This window comes from Lipotes vexillifer, unplaced genomic scaffold (assembly GCF_000442215.2).
Source record: "Lipotes vexillifer unplaced genomic scaffold, Lipotes_vexillifer_v1.1 scaffold1180, whole genome shotgun sequence".
Classification (NCBI taxonomy): Eukaryota; Metazoa; Chordata; class Mammalia; order Artiodactyla; family Lipotidae; genus Lipotes; species Lipotes vexillifer.
This window is the reverse complement of record NW_006771828.1, coordinates 184,668-204,767: the sequence shown is the minus strand read 5'-3', so window position 1 is coordinate 204,767 and position 20,100 is coordinate 184,668. Positions and strand designations below refer to the sequence as shown.

At 38.9% G+C, this 20,100-nt stretch overlaps 1 protein-coding gene across 1 annotated transcript in view; it reads left to right on the top strand.

Moving 5' to 3' along the window:
* LMBRD1 (LMBR1 domain containing 1) overlaps positions 1–15,541 on the top strand; it is a 129,735-nt gene extending 114,194 nt beyond the window's left edge. Inside the window, exons 15-16 of the mRNA XM_007447201.1 lie at positions 14,867–14,958; positions 15,097–15,541. Coding sequence (XP_007447263.1) covers positions 14,867–14,958; positions 15,097–15,204 — 200 coding nt within the window. The 3' untranslated portion in view covers positions 15,205–15,541. The remainder of the gene's footprint in view (positions 1–14,866; positions 14,959–15,096) is intronic.
* Positions 15,542–20,100: the final 4,559 nt, after the last annotated feature.

Genomic DNA, 20,100 nt, shown 5'->3' with positions numbered 1-20,100 from the left:
AATTTTAAAGATAGAGCAATTTTTACACTTTCTTATGTTAAGCATTTGCTCAGAAAGCTGTGAGTGAAACAGGAGGATTTTCTATTCAAAGCCATTTCTTATGATAGTGTCAGAAACCTAGTGCCTTCTTTCTGGATATTTTCCATACATGCTCCAACTCTAGCATCTTATCCATTCCAGGGCACTCTCTTGTTAACAATTCATAGTAGACTAAAGTCTAAACCATTCCCAAATGCTGCTCTGTAAGTTTTAAAAGCTTTTTAATCCCATAAGATGTGGGGAACTGACACCAACATTGTGTTGCTAATGCTCAACTGTTCTGGGCACTGACGCATTTCCCTGCCCCTGCGTTAATTACCACCGAGAACAGACACAAACGGTTGACAACTCCTACTGTGAAACAACTCCAGTAGCTTACTTACCAAGATGAATTGCCCAAGAAGACTTGCTTCAGGATTTCTCATTTCACTGCGTCCACCAACCCAAAACCTATGTCATAAACGTAGCCCAATTCTAGCCTGTTCCCCACAGTGTCTAAGACCTTGATAAAAGTGGTCCAACCCAGCCCCTTAACCCTTATAAATACCCTTTGCCTTTGCCCTCCTTGACCTCCCTCACTGCAGTTAGTCTAATAAATGTAGCTTTACTAGATCAATGAGGTTTTCTAAGTCATGTTTTGGAGACTTGACAGTTGACAATAAATAAGCCTAGTTATTTTGGATAATTTAAGGGGTATTAATACTTTAATCAATAACTTCAGAATCTTAGATTTCCATTCCTATCTTCTAACCACTATCTGGTTTATCTGTACCAAAATGCATGTCCTGCCACCCCCTCAAACCTCAATTCCAAGGTTGAACTCCTTTCCCTCCCTCTTCCCCTTAGTTTCCACCTGTCACCCTCATCTCATAGGGTAGCAGGAGTTGTCCTCTGCCTTTTGTGTGCCCTAAACTGTTTACTCAGAGGGAAATCTTGAAATCATATTTGCATTTTCTTGCTCCTCCAATACTAACCAGTTTCCACATCCCACTGAGGTTTAGATAAGAAATAGCAAACAAAAAGAAACAACTTGGGTATTTACCCATCAATTAGGGTACTTGAAATAACGTTACATACAATGTAATGATACAGCTTTATATGTTTTGACAGAAAAATATTCACCATATTTTTGATGATAGATGGAAGAATGTATATATTATCTCATGCTTTATGCTTTTGTGCATAAACAGTGTAGAAGTCAGGCTGCAAGTTCACAAGGATAGTTCAGCATCCTTACATCAATCAATATGATACACCGCATAAACAAAAGATGAAACTACATGAACATCTCAGTAGATGCAGAAAAAGAAATTCAACATCCATTCATGATAAAAACTCTTACCAAAGTGGGTAGAGAGGGAACATATCTCAACCTAATAAAAACTATTTATGACAAACTCACAGCCAAAATAATGCTCAACAGTGAAAAGCTGGAAGCCTTCCCACTAAAATCTGGCATAAGACAGGTATGCCCACTCTCACCTCTTCTATTCAACATAGTATTGGAAATCCTAGCCACAGCAATCAGACAAGAAAAAGAAATAAAAGTTATCCACATTGGTAGGTAAGAGGTAAAGTTGTCATTATATGCAGATGACACGATACTATATTTAGAAAACCCTAGAGACTCCACACAAAAACAACTAGAACTGACAAATGAATTTAGCAAGGTAGCAGGATACAATATTAACATACAGAAATAGGTTGCATTTCTTTATACTAACAATGAAATATCAGAAAGGGAATGTAAAAAAACAATACCTTAAAAATCACATCCAAAAAAATAAAATACTTAGGAAGACCTGACCAAGGAGGTGAAAGACTTATGTGCTGAAAACCATAAAACATTAATAAAGGAAACTGAAGATGATTCAAAGAAATGGAAAAATATCCCATGCTCTTCGATTGGCAGAATTAATAATGTTAAAATGGGCATACTACCCAAAGAAATGTACAGATTTAATGCAATCCCTATCAAATTACCCATGACATTTTTCACATAACTAAAACAAATAATCCTAAAATTTATATGGAACCATAAAATACCCAGAATTGCCAAAGCAATCCTTAAGAGAAAGAACAAAGCAGGAGGTGTAACCCTCCCAGACTTCAGACAATACTACAAAGCTACAATAATCAAAATTGCGTGGTATTGGCACAAAAACAGAATATGGATCAATGGAGCAGAATAGAGAGCCCAGAAATAAACCCACCACACCTACAGTCAGTTAATCTTCATCAGGAACATACAGTGGAGGAAAGACAGTCTGTTCAGCAAGTGGTGTTGGGAAAGCTGGACAGCTGCATGTAAATCAGTGAAGTTAGAACATTCCCTCACATCACACAAAAACTCAAAATGGCTTAAATACTTGAACATAAGACATGACACCATATAACTCCTAAAAGAGATCATAGGCAAAACATTCTCTGGCATAAAATGTACCAGTGTTTTCTTAGGTCAGTCTCCTAAGGCTGTAGAAGTAAAAATAAACAAATGGGGCCTAATCAAACTTACAAGCTTTTCCTCAGCAAAGGAAACCGTAGACAAAACGAAAAGACAACCTACAGAATGGGAGAAAATATTTGCAAATGATGCGACCAACAAGGGATTATTTTCTAACATATACAAACAGCTCATACAATTCAACAACAACAAAAAACAACCCAATTGAAAAATGGGCAGAAGACCTTAACAGACATTTCTCCAAAGAAGACATACAGGCCATGAAAAGATGCTCAATGTTGCTAATTACTAGAGAAATGCAAATCAAAACTACAAGGAAGTTCCACCTCACACAGGTCAGAATGACCATCATTAAAAAGTACGAATAACAAATGCTGGAGGGCATGTGGAGGAAAGGGAACCCTCCTACACTGTTGGTGGAAATGTAAACTGGTGCAGCCACTATGGAGAACAGTATGGAGGTTCCTCAGAAAACTAAAAATAGAATTACCATATGATCCAACAATCCCACTCCTGGGCATATATTCAGATAAAACTATAATTTAGAAAGATGTACCCCTATGTTCATAGCAGCACTGTACAATAGCCAAGACATGGGAACAATCTAAATGTCCATTGACAGATGAATGGATAAAGAACTTGTGGTACATATATGCAATGGCATACTCCTCAGCCATAAAAGAGAATGAAATAATGCCATTTGCACCAACATGGATGGACCTAGAGATTATCACGCTATGTGAAGATAAGTCAGAAATAGCAAGACAAATACCATATGATATCACATGTGGAATCTAAAATATGACACAAGTGAACTTACCTACGAAACAGAAACAGACTCACAAACTAGAGAACAGACCTGTGGTTGCCAAGGGGAGGGGAGTGGGGGAGGGATGGAGTGGGAGTTTGGGGTGAGCAGATGTAAACTATTACACACAGGATAGCTAAACAACAAGGTCCTACTGTACAGGACAGGGAACTACATTCAATATCCTGTGATAAACCATAATGGAAAAGAATGTAAGAAAAGAATGTTTATATATGCATAACTGAATCACTTTGCTGTACAGCAGTAATTAACACAATTTTGTAAATCAACTATACTTCAATAAGAAAAAAATGTGTGGGACTTCCCTGGTGACGCAGTGGTTGAGAGTCCGCCTGCCGATGAAAGGGACACGGGTTCGTGCCCCGGTCCGGGAAGTTCCCACATGCTGCGGAGTGGTTAGGCTCGTGAGCCATGGCCGCTGAGCCTGTGCGCCCGGAGCCTGTGCTCCTCAACGGGAGAGGCCACAACAGTGAGAGGCCCGCGTACAGCAAAGAGAAAAAAAAAAAATGTGTGTATATATATTATATATATATATATATAATATATATATTATATATTTAAAAAGTCGGGCTGTATCTCCAGGAAACAAGATGTGGAATAAAGAAATAAATACTCACTGTTTTTTGTTGTTGATCAATAGCTTTTATTCTGTAACTAAAGAAAAAACACCGTTAAGCCTTTTAAAGGATGAAAACAGTGAGGGACCAGATAGTGGCATGCGTCTGCCCAGTAGCTATTGATTATAGAGAAGACTTTTTTCCTTCCAGTTTGTTGAAAGGTAGCAGTGGGGGGAGGGTAGTTACTGAGACTTGGAAAAAATGTATTTCCTTTTTCTTTTCTTTTGGCCATGCCACATGGCATTGTGGGATCTTAGTTCCCCAACCAGGGAGTGAACCCACACTCAGCAGCGAAAGCACGGAGTCCTAACCACTAGACCGCCAAGGAATTCCCTGAGAAAATGTAATTCTCGAATTCTTGGTAACATCTTTTTCCCAGAATATGAAATATTTCTTTCTACTTGAACTTCTGAGTTTCCAGGAGATTTTATAAGTCAAGGTAACTAAGCAGTAGTGCTCAAGTACTTACATAATCGCTAACAATGGATTCAGGTGATTTTTCTTTTTTTAACCTACCAATACTTTGACCTGTAAGCAAAATTAAAAAATAAAAATAAATTTTTTTAATTGAAAAATGTACTTTTCAGGAGAGACTACTGTTTAAAACTAGTTTTATTAAAGGAGTTACTCCACTAGTTTACATCTGATGTTTGGTATACAGTTATAAATAAAAAGCTCATTGTAAGGAAAGCCAATTTTAAGAGGCTGAAAATGAAGCTGGTCAAGGGATTTCATTAGAAACTTAGCTGTATGGCCTGAGATTAAAAAGGAACACTGATGCTTTGTGATGACAGTATTTGTTAATGTCTCCTGTGGTGCTGTGTGCCCAAGTGGGTGGTCCATAAATGTAATTTGAAATGAAAATGGTACCAGACTCTTTCTGTGTGGATTTAAAAGACAGGTTTGAATATGGACTTCAAATTTAATACCTCCTACCCCATGTTAAGTGAAGCTAATTAATTTTAGCTTTCTGGAATTTTGTAGAGAGAATATATGTAATCCTTTCCCTCAGACTCAAGCACATGGGGCCTTTAAAAAAAACACTATATGGTCTTTTTGTCTTATAGTCTGTAAATTTGGAGGTGGGGATGGGAAAGTTAAGGACAGTTAGATTTAGTCTAAAGATGAGAAGTCAGGTCACCTAGAATTGTGATAATTTTGATAGCCTTATTTAGAAAGTTATCCTGTTTATTTGAGGGATACAACAATAATAACAGCCTTTGCAATTTGAACACCTTTGGAAGATATTGACATAATCATTTTTTCTAATACTGAGAATCAAAGCCTGTGTGTCTTGAAATTCTAAAATAAATTTATAAACGTCTTAATTTCCAAGATTCCATATGATCATTTAGTTTTTCTTATCTATTCTTCCTTGCTTTTTCATGTAACAAATGTTTATATTGATATCTAGTATGTGCCAGGCACTCTTCCAGGTACTAGGGACACAACAGTGAACAAAGCTCAAATATTCCTGTCCTCATGGAGCTTACTTAGTAGAAGGAGACAAATAAGTATGTCAGGCGGTAAGCATTACGGAGAAAAATAAAGTGCCAAAGGAGGGTAAGCGGTGCACAGAAGGAGGGAGGGATGGTTTGAAATGCTGAGTAGAGTAGAAAGGAAATCCTTACTGAGAAGCTGACATCTGGGCAAAACAACCTTCAGGAAGTGAGATTCCTGGGGAGAAGCCCTGCAGACCAAGGTGACAGCAGGTGCAGAGTGGGGTGGGGGAGGGGGAGTGGAAGTGGAAGAGGAAGGGCAAGTCATCAAGGTTAAGGACTTCAGGTTTTACGCTCAGATGCAAAGTCTAGAAGGTTGTGAGCAGATGACTTGATGTGATATGTAGACCAGGGCCTGGCAACCTTTTTCTCTAAAGGACTGGATAGTCAATATTTTAGGCTCCGTGAGACCTACAGTAGGGTCCATCCACACTGCTCAGCTCTGCCACTGCAGCACAGAAGCTGCAGTACACGGTACGTTACGGATGCAGTGGCTGTGTTCCAGCAAAACTTACAAAAACAAGGAATGGTCTAAATGTATCCTCTTGGGGTAAAGTTTACCAGCCCCTGAGATAGACCATAATAAACCAAGGGCAAAGGCAAGTTGAGAGAACTTTTGCAGGAATCCAAGGCAGAGCTTATGGTGGTGGTGGAAGTGGCAGGAAGTGGTCAGATTCTGGATAGATTTTGAAGGTAGAGCCAGTGGGATTTGCTGAGGAGTCGAGTATAGCATATGAGAGAGAAAAGGGTTATGTGTGTGTTTTTAGAGTTTTAATTAGAAAACAGTGCTTAATATTTTATATTCTGTATTTGATAATATGTAGAATAATTGTCTTTTAAAATCTATTTGCAACTTTCAAGGCTGTCCTTTTTTTTCCTTTGAACCTGTTTGACTTTGTTCTTGGTATTCCATCATAAACTGAGAACTAATAAGAAACCTAGTAACTTCTCAGTCTACCGTTGGTTACCGTACATTTCTTCATTAGGTTTCCCTTATGGCTGAAAGCACATGTGTAGTTGCGGTGTGGTGTGCAGGGTCAAGGAAGAAAGCGAAATTAAGATGTTAGGGTGTTAGCTTAATCTATGGGTAGTCTTAAATGAGACTTATCAACCATATGAAAATAATATACAGAGCCTTCTTATTTTGGTAATGTGCTTTTATAAAAATGTTTAAAATGAATAATTATTGGGGAAGTACAAACTATTAGATAAGGTCTTGGACCGTATGTCCTGACTTCACTATTTCTTTTCATTCTTCATCATTCTTCAGTGATGGCACAGTTATCTTCACTCACTTTCTCTTCAGCTAGTCAGTTGCTAGGGGATGCAGAGTCTGTTGCCATAGTGACCCTCACATCTCACCTAAATGACATGTCAGATGAATTGCTGAGCCTTTTAACTAGTGGTCCACTCTGATCCACACTACACAGTGCTGTTAGCCTAATTGTTCTGAAGCAGTGGTTATCGAAGTTTCGTGTGCATCAGAATCACTTGGAATGCTTGCGAAATACGTCGCAAAATTTCTGATTCAGTGGATCTGAGGAGGGACCCGAGAATTTTCTGACGGTTTTGGTCTGCAAACCACACTGTGGAAACGGCTGTTCTCAAGTCCTCTGACAATGTCATTCCTCCACCAGGAACCTTAAGTGCTGCCCTGTACCATCTGATAAATTCAGCCGAGGACTGAAGGATTCCACTCTCTAACCCGTCCTGCATGTTTCCAGCCTTTTTTCATACACTTCCAGAACGTGGCCATCTTTTCCGTCTTTGCTTTTCAACTGTTTGTTCTTGGAATGTCACAGCCAATTTCTACCCATCTCCTCCCATCTTTGTCAGTCAGAATCCTGGCCCTCTTACAAGGTTTCTTTCAAACCTGACCTTCTTTTTTGAATCTCCAAACACGTGTGCCATTTCTCTTTTTTTCATTTGAATCCCCATAGCATTTATACTTCTGATGACATGACCTTACTCTGTCTTAATCTATCTTTATTTATGTGTCTTATCTCTGTCCTACCCTTTTATAGGAACGTGTAAGCTTCTTGAGGATAAGAAAACATAGATATATATGAGTATATTTTTCTGCCTTGTTCAACCAGCATTTGTAGAATTGAACCACTTTTAAAATTTGTTCCTTTTTTCCTTTCTCTTGTTAAAAAATGTTCTTAAAGTAACATAAGATTGATATCTACCTAGTGTCTTGTCGCTTCTTGTCACTTTATCTGTTGGAGGAAACCCATCGTATTTACTTCCAAGTACCTGCTGACCCCTTTTCTTTGGATTAATTGCTTTGTAATTGTGCTGTTCAGCTCTAATGTTATAATTTCTGTTCATTGGACTTCTGATGCATTAGAAACCATATCTTCTTTCTTGATTTCCTTCCCAAATCTCTTAGTTTACCTAGAGTTAAAGAAAAGAAATGCTTTGCGCAAAATGTATATCTGAAAAGTATTATATCCTCCCAATTGATAGAATTGATGGGTTTGTGCTTAGAATTCTACGGAAGACTTCATTTCTTTTAGAACTTTCAAGGCATTGCACCATCTGTGTTTCATTTTTGACTGGTGAGAAATCCAGCGCCAGTCTATTTCTTCTTTTAAAGTTAACTTGATAGTTTCTGTTTTCTCCATTTTCGCCTTGGGGAGCTCTTGTTCATTAGTTGCTGGATATCTTCAGTTCATCATCTGTCTCCTCTCATATTTGGTATTTTCAGCCTACCATTTTGCTCTAGATTCTTGGATATGTATTCAGCTTTATCTTCAAACTATACCCTAAATTCTTTACTTCATGTAACAAACTTGTACTTTCCTTGAGGTACTTTATGTGTCTCATTTTTCTTTTTCAAGCATCTTTGTTTTATGGATGTTATATCCTCATCAATATGTGAAGATACTAAACATTTTTCTTAATCGTTTCCTTGTTTCCTTTAAGTAAATTACAGTTCAGTTCATCGTGGAGCATTTCTGTTTATCTTGTTTTTTCCCCTCATGCCGATCGTTTTCTGTATATATCTGATGATTCATTCATATTTATGCTAGTTTGTATTTAAGTATCAGGAATCTGGGAGGCCTCATCACTGGGGACTTTATGACTGGGGTTTCTTGATCCTTAAGTTATATTTTAAAGTAAATGAGAAGGAAACCAGCTGTTTTACTGGAGACCGTTTAAATGTGGCTTTCCATCGTCCAGAATATTGCTGAGGTCTCCTATCACTGGATGGCCTTCCTCCCATTCTCTTCGCTGTTAAAAAGTTTGCTCCTGGGGCTTCCCTGGTGGCACAGTGGTTGAGAATCTGCCTGCCAATGCAGGGGACACGGGTTCGAGCCCTGGCCTGGGAGGATCCCACTAGCCGCGGAGCAGCTAGGCCCGTGAGCCACAACTACTGAGCCTGCGCGTCTGGAGCCTGTGCTCCGCAACAAGAGAGGCTGCGAGGGTGAGAGGCCTGCACACCACAATGAAGAGTGGCCCCCGCTCGCCGCAACTAGAGAAAGCCCTCGCACAGAAACGAAGATGCAACACAACAACAAAAAATAAAAAATAAATAAAAAGTTTGCTCCTGGCTTTATTCCTGCTTCATAACTTTAATGAGGTCCTGGGAAACAGGACAGGAAACAAATGACTGTGCTCAGTCTACTCTCTTGAACCAGAAGGCTTTGTGTTCAACAAGTTAAAATAGTCCTTCATGGTTAAGTACTATGAACTTATAATCTTTCACTTGACAAATAATAACTCTGTGTTGATAGCCTCATTCCATTTAATTCTCCCCATCAAATGGGCAGAGCAATATTGAAGTTAGAGTGATGAGATAGAATTATTATTTAAGAATCCTGCTTGATCTCCAGCATCTGTATTTGACTCCAGATAAGTGGAGAGGAAACTAAAGTTTTAGCCAGGTGGCAGTTTATTAATTTACCATAGGAAGTATAACCATTAAAGAAACTAGAGGCTCAGGGCTAGTGAATTCTCAATGGAGGAAGGAATCTGGAAAACCAAATTTATAGTCACGTAGTTTCTAGGTGGGCCTGGAGTCAGAAGAGGGCCTCACTGACATTGGCTGGTATCATCCAGCTGAGAAAGCCTCATGTATTGTGTCCGTTGTCAAGTGAGGTTGCCATGCAGACCAGAAAATTAAGTATTGATCAGAGCATATTTTTCTTGGGTTTTGCTTGAGATCCAGAAAGTCTTTTACTGTCGAAGTTGTTTTTCTAGGTGACATTTTGATTGTGTTGATGACAGTTCAGCTAGGACAGTACACTGAAGTGAACTATGTGTAAGGTTTCTCAGTTCTTCAGAGTCCACTCTGAAGACAGCCCAGGTGATTTTGTAAAACTTCTCAGCCACTTATTATAGATCCTTGCTTAAGGATGCTGTCTCCTAAAACATCAAACTTTTTTTTTTTTAAAGCACATGTAGAATTCTCTCTAATTTAATTCTCAGAAGTTCAGTTTATCTTATCACTATCCATCAGAAGTAGATATTATCTCAGTGACACTTAGAAGGAAACTGATACTTAGAAGTTAAATGATTCCAGAGTCTCACAGTAAATATAAGTGGCAGACTCAAGAACCAAATCTCAATTTTCTATCTCTAATATTTTCTGCTATGCATCTTAAATTACTATCATTTTATGAAAAAGATAAAGTAATAGAAGGCAGTTGTTTTATATTTTACTATCTTGGACAATTAAGAGTAATAGTAAATATAATTAATTTAGAGTTTACTAATACAGTTTAAGATTGTGTCTACATGTTATGCTAATGCTTACCTTTGTAACTCTCTTTTATAAGTTGAGTATGGCCAATTATTTTTATATGGTCAAGACAAATGAAATTAGGTGCATTCTTTCTTAAAGGAGCAATACATATTTTAGCATCTTTGAAATACATTAAACTTACTTAAATGTAATCAGAGCTCAACACAGATGATACTGGTTCTTAAAATAGTCACTATAAAAAGTTACTCTTTAGTACAAAACATGTGGCAAGTGCAATCTTTATTAGCCTGGTACAATTTGTATATCCATAAAATATAATGAATCAATTTCCTTTAGAATTTCTGTGATTTTTGATGTTCGCCAATTCTTTCTTTCCCTTTTACCCAGCTCCTGCAGTGAGATTTAACAAAACATTATTAAACTGTATGCCATTTGTTAAGTTTCAGATGAGCGTACAATTTTGGTTTTTATTACATATTTAAATTTTTTCTGCCCTCCCTTATTTGGATATATGTTGCTAGTTGCTCAGATCTTTTTGTGCGTATATATTTCACATGCTGTAAATCCATTTGACAGTAGTTATTCACTGGCATTTTACTCCCCAGAAGCTCAGATCCAGCCTTCCTTTCATCCCGACAGCTCGTGTTTTCACTTGGATTGTTTCCTGGTTTGATGAACCTCTTCCTACGCTCAGTTCCCTCTGCCAGCCTGCAGTGCACTCATGTTATCCCCTTTGTTAAAACCATTTGGTAAATAATTCCTAATCATATCACAATAAAGCCTGAGATCCTTAGCCTGTTTCCAGTTAAGATTTGTACGTCTATTATATTCAGTAGTAGCAAGACCCTAATCAGAAACCAAAGTTAGCACGATCACGGGCAACCATGAGAAAGGAAGTGGTGTTCTAAATAGTCCAATCTTCTCCCATTTTTATTGTCACTAGTCAATTAAAGAAATTGCTTTAAAATTCTCTGTGGTATATGAATTTTCCCAAATGCCCTCTCTCTGTATGCACATGTAACATAAGGATTTGTTTTATAAGTAAAGTACAAATATAGAGTTAATTAATTCTAAGCTGATTTCAAGTGAAGGTGTAACATGGTGATGACATAATGGTGGCTTAAATCAGCTCTAAGTATTGTTTTTCAAAATATATTTAAAGTAGAAGGTGCTGTTTATTATAGTTAATGAGCAGAGTTATGTTAGTGGCAGTCAGCACACATTAACAATGACATAACCAGTGGTCTAAAAGGAAGCAAGAAATAAGTAGTATAAAATCTATCAGGTATATTTATAAAGGCGGCTGTTACATGAGAAACAAGTTTAATTGCACTTTCTGTTAGTTACGCATCTAGTTTGATGATGCGTGAGAACAGATGGGGGGAGGATGGTAGAAGCAGGATTTTGATTCTATTCATACGCTCCAGGTGCTTTCTTGGCTCTTTTAATCCTGATCTTTACTGTATGGCCACTTTGTCTGAAGAAAAAATTTTGGCTGAACCCCTATTTTTAGCTTTTCATTGTAAACATGCACTCTTTGGTGTAATTGGAAGTTTATGTGTCCCTGTGAGGAATAACAGCCAGCAGTCTCCCGAACAATTCCGGATTTAGAATGTACTCCCTAAATTGAGGAATTCACATTTACTTTGAAGGCCAAACCAAGTTTGAAATACTTACTGTTGTTTTTTAGAGAGCAGTAGAAACCCCTCTCTAGATCTCCTAGAGATCTATGATTCAGGTGGGCAGCTGGGAGGTGGCAGATGGTGTATTCAGTGTGGAGTTAACACTCAAACATCAAATATATGCATGGGGATTATTAACTAAAATTCCTCTGTGGACATATGCCACTTTATACACATATAAATATAATGACACATACATATACATATAAAGATAACTATAAAAGCTGTTACATACTTTTTCAACAACAAAGCAGAACACCAACGATGTACATTTTTTTCTTATTTTAGAAGGCTTGCATCAAATCTCCAGCCTCTGAAAGTGGTAAAGATGTGAAATAATGTGATAGGAAAAATATTTAAGATTTGTTTTTTTGTGGTGGGGAAAATAGTCAGCAGGTATAGCCAATATAAAATGTCACTGAGTGGATTATTAGACCCCCTGGGAAAAGTGATTTGATTCTACCTGCTTTTGCCAGCTCAGCCTTTGTCTTGTAATCCCTGTTCTGGCCTTAAAATTTCTGGTTTGCTCAAGTTCTGACCTCCCAAATACCTTTAGGTATGGAAATGAGTAAGAGAACTTTTTATTTTTTAAGTTTAGATCATTAGCAATGTTGAGAAGGTTGAATAACTTCTTAAAAACAGGTTTGTGGGCTTCCCTGGTGGCACAGTGGTTAAGAATCCACCTGCCAATGCAGGGGACATGGGTTCAAGCCCTGGTCTGGGAAGATCCCACATGCCGTGGAGCAGCTAAGCCCGCGAGCCACAACTACTGAGCCCACACACGCCACAACTACTGAAGCCCACATGCCTAGAGGCCGTGCTCCGCATCAAGAGAAGCCATTGCAATGAGAAGCCCGCACATCGCAACAAAGAGTACCCCCTGCTTGCCGCAACTAGAGAAAGCCCTTGGCGCAGCAACAAAGACCCAACTCAGCCAAAAATAAATAAATGAATAAATAAATAAACTTATTAAAAAATAACAGGTTTGTACTTGTACAGTAGAGCTCATGTAGTGCTTAAGCCACGAAAGATACTGTTGATGTTTTTAAAATAACTGTGAACAAGCATTTTTTACAGCCCGTTCCGTTCATTTCAAATTGGTTATTTTTATTTAAAGGTATATGGCTGTGCAGCAGGTATCCTTTTACTGCATTATACACATTTAAATTTCACCACATGCATTTGTATCTGTTTTGACTGTAGAGACAGAAGAATAATGAACATGTACAGAGTAATCGTGATGCTAATACCTAAGTGAGTATTTTCCTCACTACTGGTGTGCACATAATCTTCTAAAATCTTAGGATGAGTTTTTATTGGCACCATTTGAGCAGCTCTTGAAAATTTTATTCTTTATCATGGTCTTAGTATATCTTGAAGAAGAAAATGGACATTAACTGCCACTCTGCAACCCTCGCTTGGTCTTCAGGATGCACCTGTCAGGAAGTGTGGTGACAAGCAGAGTCTCGTGGTTCAGACTTGCCCGTTCACATGGCAGAGAAGTGACCGAATGACACCTGACGTCAAGTCTGTCGAGACCAGGGCCTGGGCTTGCTTTGTCGTGCCGGACATTTAAGTTATACTTTCATTTTCAAGGCATATTCAGAGCATCTGGTTTTGACATCCTTGGAATCTTCTCAGATTTTAGTCAAACGAAATTAGAAAATGTATTATTCAGCAATATGATTTTAAAGTAAAATATCCCCTTTTTAAAAAGTTTAGTTTTTCAGCAGTCACACTGAGTATGAATGCCAGGTATTCTGATGCGTCCTGTGGAATATTCAGGCCAATCCAGTGGAAGAAGTGGCAAATTGAGTGCGTTGTATTACTGTGAAGCACCTTCTGTGATGGAGGGGAGAATTTGCTCTGGGGCAGAGTGGCTGAGCAGTGGCTTTCCTGCAGGGAGGCGTCTCTGCTGCCTGAGCTCTGGCGCCTGGTGTGAGGCCGTGATCTGGGGGCAGGGACTGTAGGACAGGAGAGAAACATTTGTCCCTCCCCTGCTGCTTGATACCTTTTTGGTTTTTCTTAGGAAGCTTGGCATATTCCTCTTAGACTTTTGTGTTGAGAAAGAGAACGAGGAATACGAAGGGGGCCCTTGGGGATCAGAGGATCCACATTAAATTGCTCTCCTGCTTGTGAGAGGAAGGTGCTTCTCTGTTACATGGCATGTTTTCCTGCCAGAAGCAGAGGCTGTCTGTCCAGCTGGGCATTGAGCCATCCAGAAGGACATGCTGAACTGTAGGGGAAGGGAGGGGAGGGTTGGGATAAAATAGAACCTAATGCTACTTTTCAGAAATCCATGGGACAAGTGGTTTTCATAAACAAGTATTTCCTTAGACTTCCTTTACTAGATATATGTATAAAGGACTTTGTAAACTAATGGAAACAATGTATTTGGATAAAATAGTACGGAGTCTCACACAAATACCAAGTAACCAGTCTGCCAGTTTCTCTTTAAAAGTTTCTTATTTTTTTTTGAAGGAGAAAAGTGATTTTTTTTAAAATTCGAGCTATAATGCTGTCTAAAATTCAGACAGCAAATCAGTAAATAATGATTTTTCTGTATTTCTTTATAAGCAGCGGCCATTTTTTCAATAGCAATCTTAAAAAGAAAAAAAAGCTCAAAAAAATCTCTCAGTTGGATTCTTAGAAAAGAATGCTAACCACATCTGATCACTTTCTTCATTCTTCATCAGGAAAACTTTGTTTTGTTTTAGGATGTGTCTGGCATTCCAGGTTAAAATGCTTTTTCTATTTCAATTATACTGAACTAGCCAATCTAATTTTTTACACCTAAGAGCTGGGGTTACCTTGGTGGCGTTCACTTTTAAAAATGTGTCATATTAGTTGATAATTTAAACTATATTAAGGTGATTGAAAGAGTGGGCTTTGGAGATAGGCCTAGATTTCAATCCTGTCTCTAATACTGATAATTAGTCTTGGTTAATAACCTTTTAGGTCAAGTATTAATAGTCTATTTCAAGAGAGAAACTACCTCACCCTAGTCCTTTATTTGCTTTTATAGATCAGTGTACTGTCACCCGGACCTACCTGTTCCTTCACAAGTTCTGGTTCTTTAGTGCCGCCTACTACTTTGGTAACTGGGCCTTCCTTGGGGTAAGTACAGGTGTCCCAGGGCTGCTGTGACCATTAGTGGCCTGTTTTTGTCACAGCAATGCTATTGGGTTTTAAATTTGGTGCTTTCTGGATGACTTCAGGTTTGAGAAATAACATACAGCTCGTTTACATTTGCAGGTGTTCGTGATTGGCTTGATTGTCTCCTGCTGTAAAGGGAAGAAGTCGGTCATTGAGGGGGTAGATGAGGCTGACTCAGACCTGAGTGATGAGGAACCTTCTGTCTGATGGCTTCTGTTGCACAGGTTTACTAAGCTGACTCCACATCTCTTGTGCATTTGTAAAGTGTCAAGCTAACATTAGGATGTGAACTGACTAGCTTTCATCAAAAATGGGAGCATGGCTATTAAAAAAAACAACTATATTTTTTATGTTTTCTGAAGTAACATTATTGTATCATAGATTAACATTTTAAATTGTTATAATAATACTATGTAAATATAAAAGTACCAGCCTTGTGAGGGAATGTTTGTGGAAATTTTTTTTTTTCCTCTAGTGTATAATAGTGTTGAATTGACTAAAAATCTTCCAGAATTAATATTCCCTTTGGTCACTTTTTTAAAACTGTGCCTTTGGGTCTCTAGAGTACTGTGGAATTTTCAAGTGTCTATATCTGATTGTTGAAAAATAATATTCACAGTATAGCTGATAAATAAATATTATTCCACTATGCAGCTTGTTTTCTATTTTCTACATTAAATCACTAGCGCCATTGAAATAGATTTCATGAACAGATATCAGGCTGCTTGGTGTGCCAAGGTGTATTATATTGTTCAGACATTAGTCCATTAGATATCTTATCACCTCTACAGTATTTAAGGCATATACATTGTTATAAATAACCTCAAAAGTTGTATTCCAACATAAATGGGAATATTGTCAAGAATAAGTAATCCTGAAAAAAATCAGTGTACTGATCAGTTTAAAGATATATGACATCATATTTTAGCTTAAAGATATTTTCTCATTCTAAAGATTTAGAATTTGCAAAAGATATAGGAAAAGCTATATACTATCGATAGGGTATTGTGAAGGCATTCTGGATACTGAGATCCTAGTTTACTAACACAGGCAGATTAGAACTCATGAAAAGCACATATTTTGATCCTTGAAGTAGAATACCATTAAGTTTCTGTAAAAGACTTAGGAATTAACAACCATCTCCCCTTCAGTTCATCTCTCTCTTAATTTTTGTGTCACTTTGCTCTCATTCTTTGTCTGGATAGACCTCCACGCCCTTCATGTTTGGCACCTTTGATGTTATTCACCAAGATTCCATTCCCTTCTGTTCTTATTTCACATTTTCTTTTTGGACAATCTCATACACCCTCAGTTTCCAAACTTTTACTTACCTGTTGACTAGAAATTACTACTTCAATTGCAGCATGTTGATAATTGAACTCCTCGTTTTTCTGGTTGTACCAAGCCTCCTTCTTTATTCATTTTTTTGACAGATGGCACCAGCACATACCTGGTTGCCAAAACCAAAGCTCAAGCAGACCTCCTCATCTCTTGTGTGTACCTGGCCCATCACTAATCAGGCCATGTTGATCTCTGCTTAACTGTCCTTCCATTTTCCCTCTTCTCCATGCTTACTGTGTTACGGACTGAGTTGTGTTCCCCCCCTGCCGCCACGGAAAAATTTCCGTATTGAAGTCCTAACCCCTAGTAACTGAGACTCTGACTGTATCTGGAGATTGGGTCTTTAAAGAGGTAATTAGGTGGCGCCCTGATCCAGTGTGACGGGTACCCTTATAAGAAGAGGAGGAGACATCGGGGATGTGTGTGCATAGAGAAGAGGCCACATGAGGACCTGCAGGCCAAGGGGAGAGGCCTCTGGAGAACCCAACCCTGCCGGCACCTTGATCGTGGACTTCCAGCCACCAGAACTGTGAGAAAATAGGTTTCAGTTGTTTATGCCCCCCAGTCTGTGGCATTTTGTTATAGCAGCCCAAGCCTTCTAACGCACACTGCTTCTTAATTTCCTCACTGGGCTTTCTGCTGGGTCCCAGCGCCTTTCAATCTTTCCTCAATAGTGAAAACACAAATCAGATGATGACATTTCTTTGCATGAAAAGCTTTCCGTTATTTCAGAATGAAATTCACAGCTTTCATGTGACATCTAAGGCCGCTCTGGTGTGTGTCCTACCTACCTATCCAGTTTTCACTGCCATCCCCACAGATGTCTCACCATTATCCAAACGGCTCTGATTTCTCACATCCCCACTCTGCTGAACTGTCCCTTCTGCCTATGACACACTTCCCCTCCTCTTGTCTCCTAAGAGAATCCTTACTCTTCAGATCTCAGCCGTGACGTTATCTGGTCAGTTACCCGCCCTAGTCTCCTAGGCACAGTTAGGTGCTGTCCTTTCCCTGCTCACAGGGCTCCCTGTACAGTGTGTTGTGACTGTTACCTTCAGGGCTGCTTCCTCTGGGCTGCAAGTCCTTGAACACATATCTGGTTGTTCAACTTTGACCCTGGTGCCAGAGCAGCTCCCTGCACTTGGAAAGCACTCAGTTGGCAGGCGAATTTGCTAATTCAAAGCTTTATGGGAGAAGAATCAGGATGCCAGAATAGAAGGACGTGGAGTTCACCTCCTCCCACGAGTACATCAAAAATATTCATACATGTGGACAATTCTCACAGAATACCTACTGAACGGTGGCAGAATATCAGGCACCCAAAATTGCAAGAAAGATCTCCACATAACTGGGTGGGACGAAAAAGAAAAGAAATTGGGATGGGACCTGCGCCCCTAGGTGGGAGCTGTGAAAGAGCAGAAGTTCCCACATCCTGGGAAGCCCCTTCACTGGCAGAGAGATCAGCCAGGACAGAAAGGGAGCTTCAGAGGCTTGGAGGAGAGTGCAACAGCAAGTTGACAGCAGGTAGAACAGAAAGAGAGCTGCATAGATGGTCCATGCCATTGCCCTGCACATGCCAGCCTGAGACTTGTTCGCTGTTGCATGTGGGTCTGGGTGCTAAACTCGGACTTTAGAGGACAAACCCAGGGAGAGGGCTGGTGTTGGCTGTGTGGAGACAGCTTGAAGGGGCTGGAGTGTGGTATGGCTGCAACCAGGGGTGTACATGGAAGAAGCCTGGGCCTGCCATAGAAGTGAAGCGCCTTCATTAAGTGGTGCATGAAGGGAGGGGCCACACAGGCTACAAAGGGATGTTCCCTCATAAAAACAATCCTCCAAGAACAGTTTCTCCTAAACTCCTAGAATCAGAAATATAAGTAAAATGAAGAAGCAGAGGAACCACTTCCAATTAAAAGATCAAGAGAATTCCCCTGAAAGAACAAACAATGAAACAGACCTCTTCAGACACCAAGTTTAAAAAAGATAATGAAAATACAGAAGGAATTAAAGTTTATTGAGGGAATTCCCTGGCGATCCAGTGGTTAGGACTCTGCATACTTTCACTGCTGAGGGCCCAGTTTCAATGCAGGGATCTAAGATCCCACAAGCTATGTGGTGCGGCCAAAAAAAAAAAAAAAAAGATTATCGATAGAAATGCAAATTACTGTAAAAAGGAACTAGAAACCATAAAGAGGAGCCTATAAAAATTAGAAAACTCATTTCCGACACAAAAGCTGAGCTAAAGGCAATAAATAGCAGATTGAATAATGCAGAAGAACGAATAAGTGATCTGGAAGATAGAACAATGGAAATCATCCAATCAAAATAACAGAAAGAGGGCTTCCCTGGTGGCACAGTGGCTGAGAGTCCGCCTTCCGATGCAGGGGACACGGGTTCGTGCCCTGGTCCGGGAAGATCCCACGTGCTGCGGAGCGGCTGGGCCCGTGAGCCATGGCCGTTGAGCCTGTGCATCCAGAGCCTGTGCTCCGCAATGGGAGAGGCCACAACAGTAAGAGGCCCGCGTATCGCAAGAAAAAAAAAAGACAAATGGAAAAAAAAATGAAAGCAATAAAAGAGACCTATGGAATAATATAAAGTGAACCAATCTATGCATAATAGGGATCCCAGAAGGAGAAGAAAGAGAAAAGGGGTTCAAAAATGTATTTGAAGACATGGCTGAAAACTTCCCAAAACTAAAGAAGGAAACATGTCCAGGTACAAGGCGTACAGAGGGTCCCAAACACCAAGACATACTGTGATCAAAATGGCAAAATTTTAAAGAGAGAGGATTCTAAAGGCAGAAAGAGAAAAACAGTTAATTGCAAGGGAACCCCTATAAGGCTACCAGCTGATTTCTCTACAGAAACTTTGCAGGCCAGAAGGGAGTGGCATGATATAGGGAAAAATCTGCAACCTAGGATAATCTACCCAGCAAGATTATCATTTAGAATAGAAAAAGAGACAAAGAATTTCTCAGACATGCAAAAACTAAAAGAATACAGCAATACTAAACCTATCCTAAAGGAAATATTGAAAGGTCTTTTCTAAATAAAAAGGAGCAAGAATCTCTAGCAAAGAGAAAAATCACAATTGGAAAGTAAATCACTTAAATAATCCAGTACACAGATTAAAAAGTGAAAAATCAAAACATTTTTGCTAAAGTGATGATAACCGTAATGAATGGCAGAAGGATAAACATGAAGATGTAAAAGAGGACGTCTAAGTCATAAAATGTGGGGGAGGAGAGTAAGAACCTGTAGATTTTTTTTCAGAATGTGTTTGAGCCTATATGACTAGCAGTCTAAAGCAAGTAGATATAAGAAGGGCTTGACATACTTGAAAAACAGTAATCAGAAATCAAAGGCATACAATAGAATCACAAAAATCAAAAAGAAGAAAGCAAGCATAATACAAAAGAAAATCATCAAACCACAATAGGAATAACAGAAAGAAAAAGGAAGAAGAAATACAAAGTCAACTGGTAAACAAGGTTTAAAATGGCAATAAAAACATATACAATAAGTACAATAATTACTTTAAATGTCAGTGGATTAAATGTTCCAATCAAAAGTCATAGAGTGACAGACTAAAAAAACTAGAGCCTACAATATGCTACCTACATGAGACCCACTTTAGGGCAAAGCACACACATAGGTTGAAAGTATCAGAATAGAAAAAGATCTTTCATGGAAATGGAAATGACAAGAAAGCAGGGATCGCAATACTCATATAAGGCAAAAGAGACTTTAAAACAAAGGCCATAAA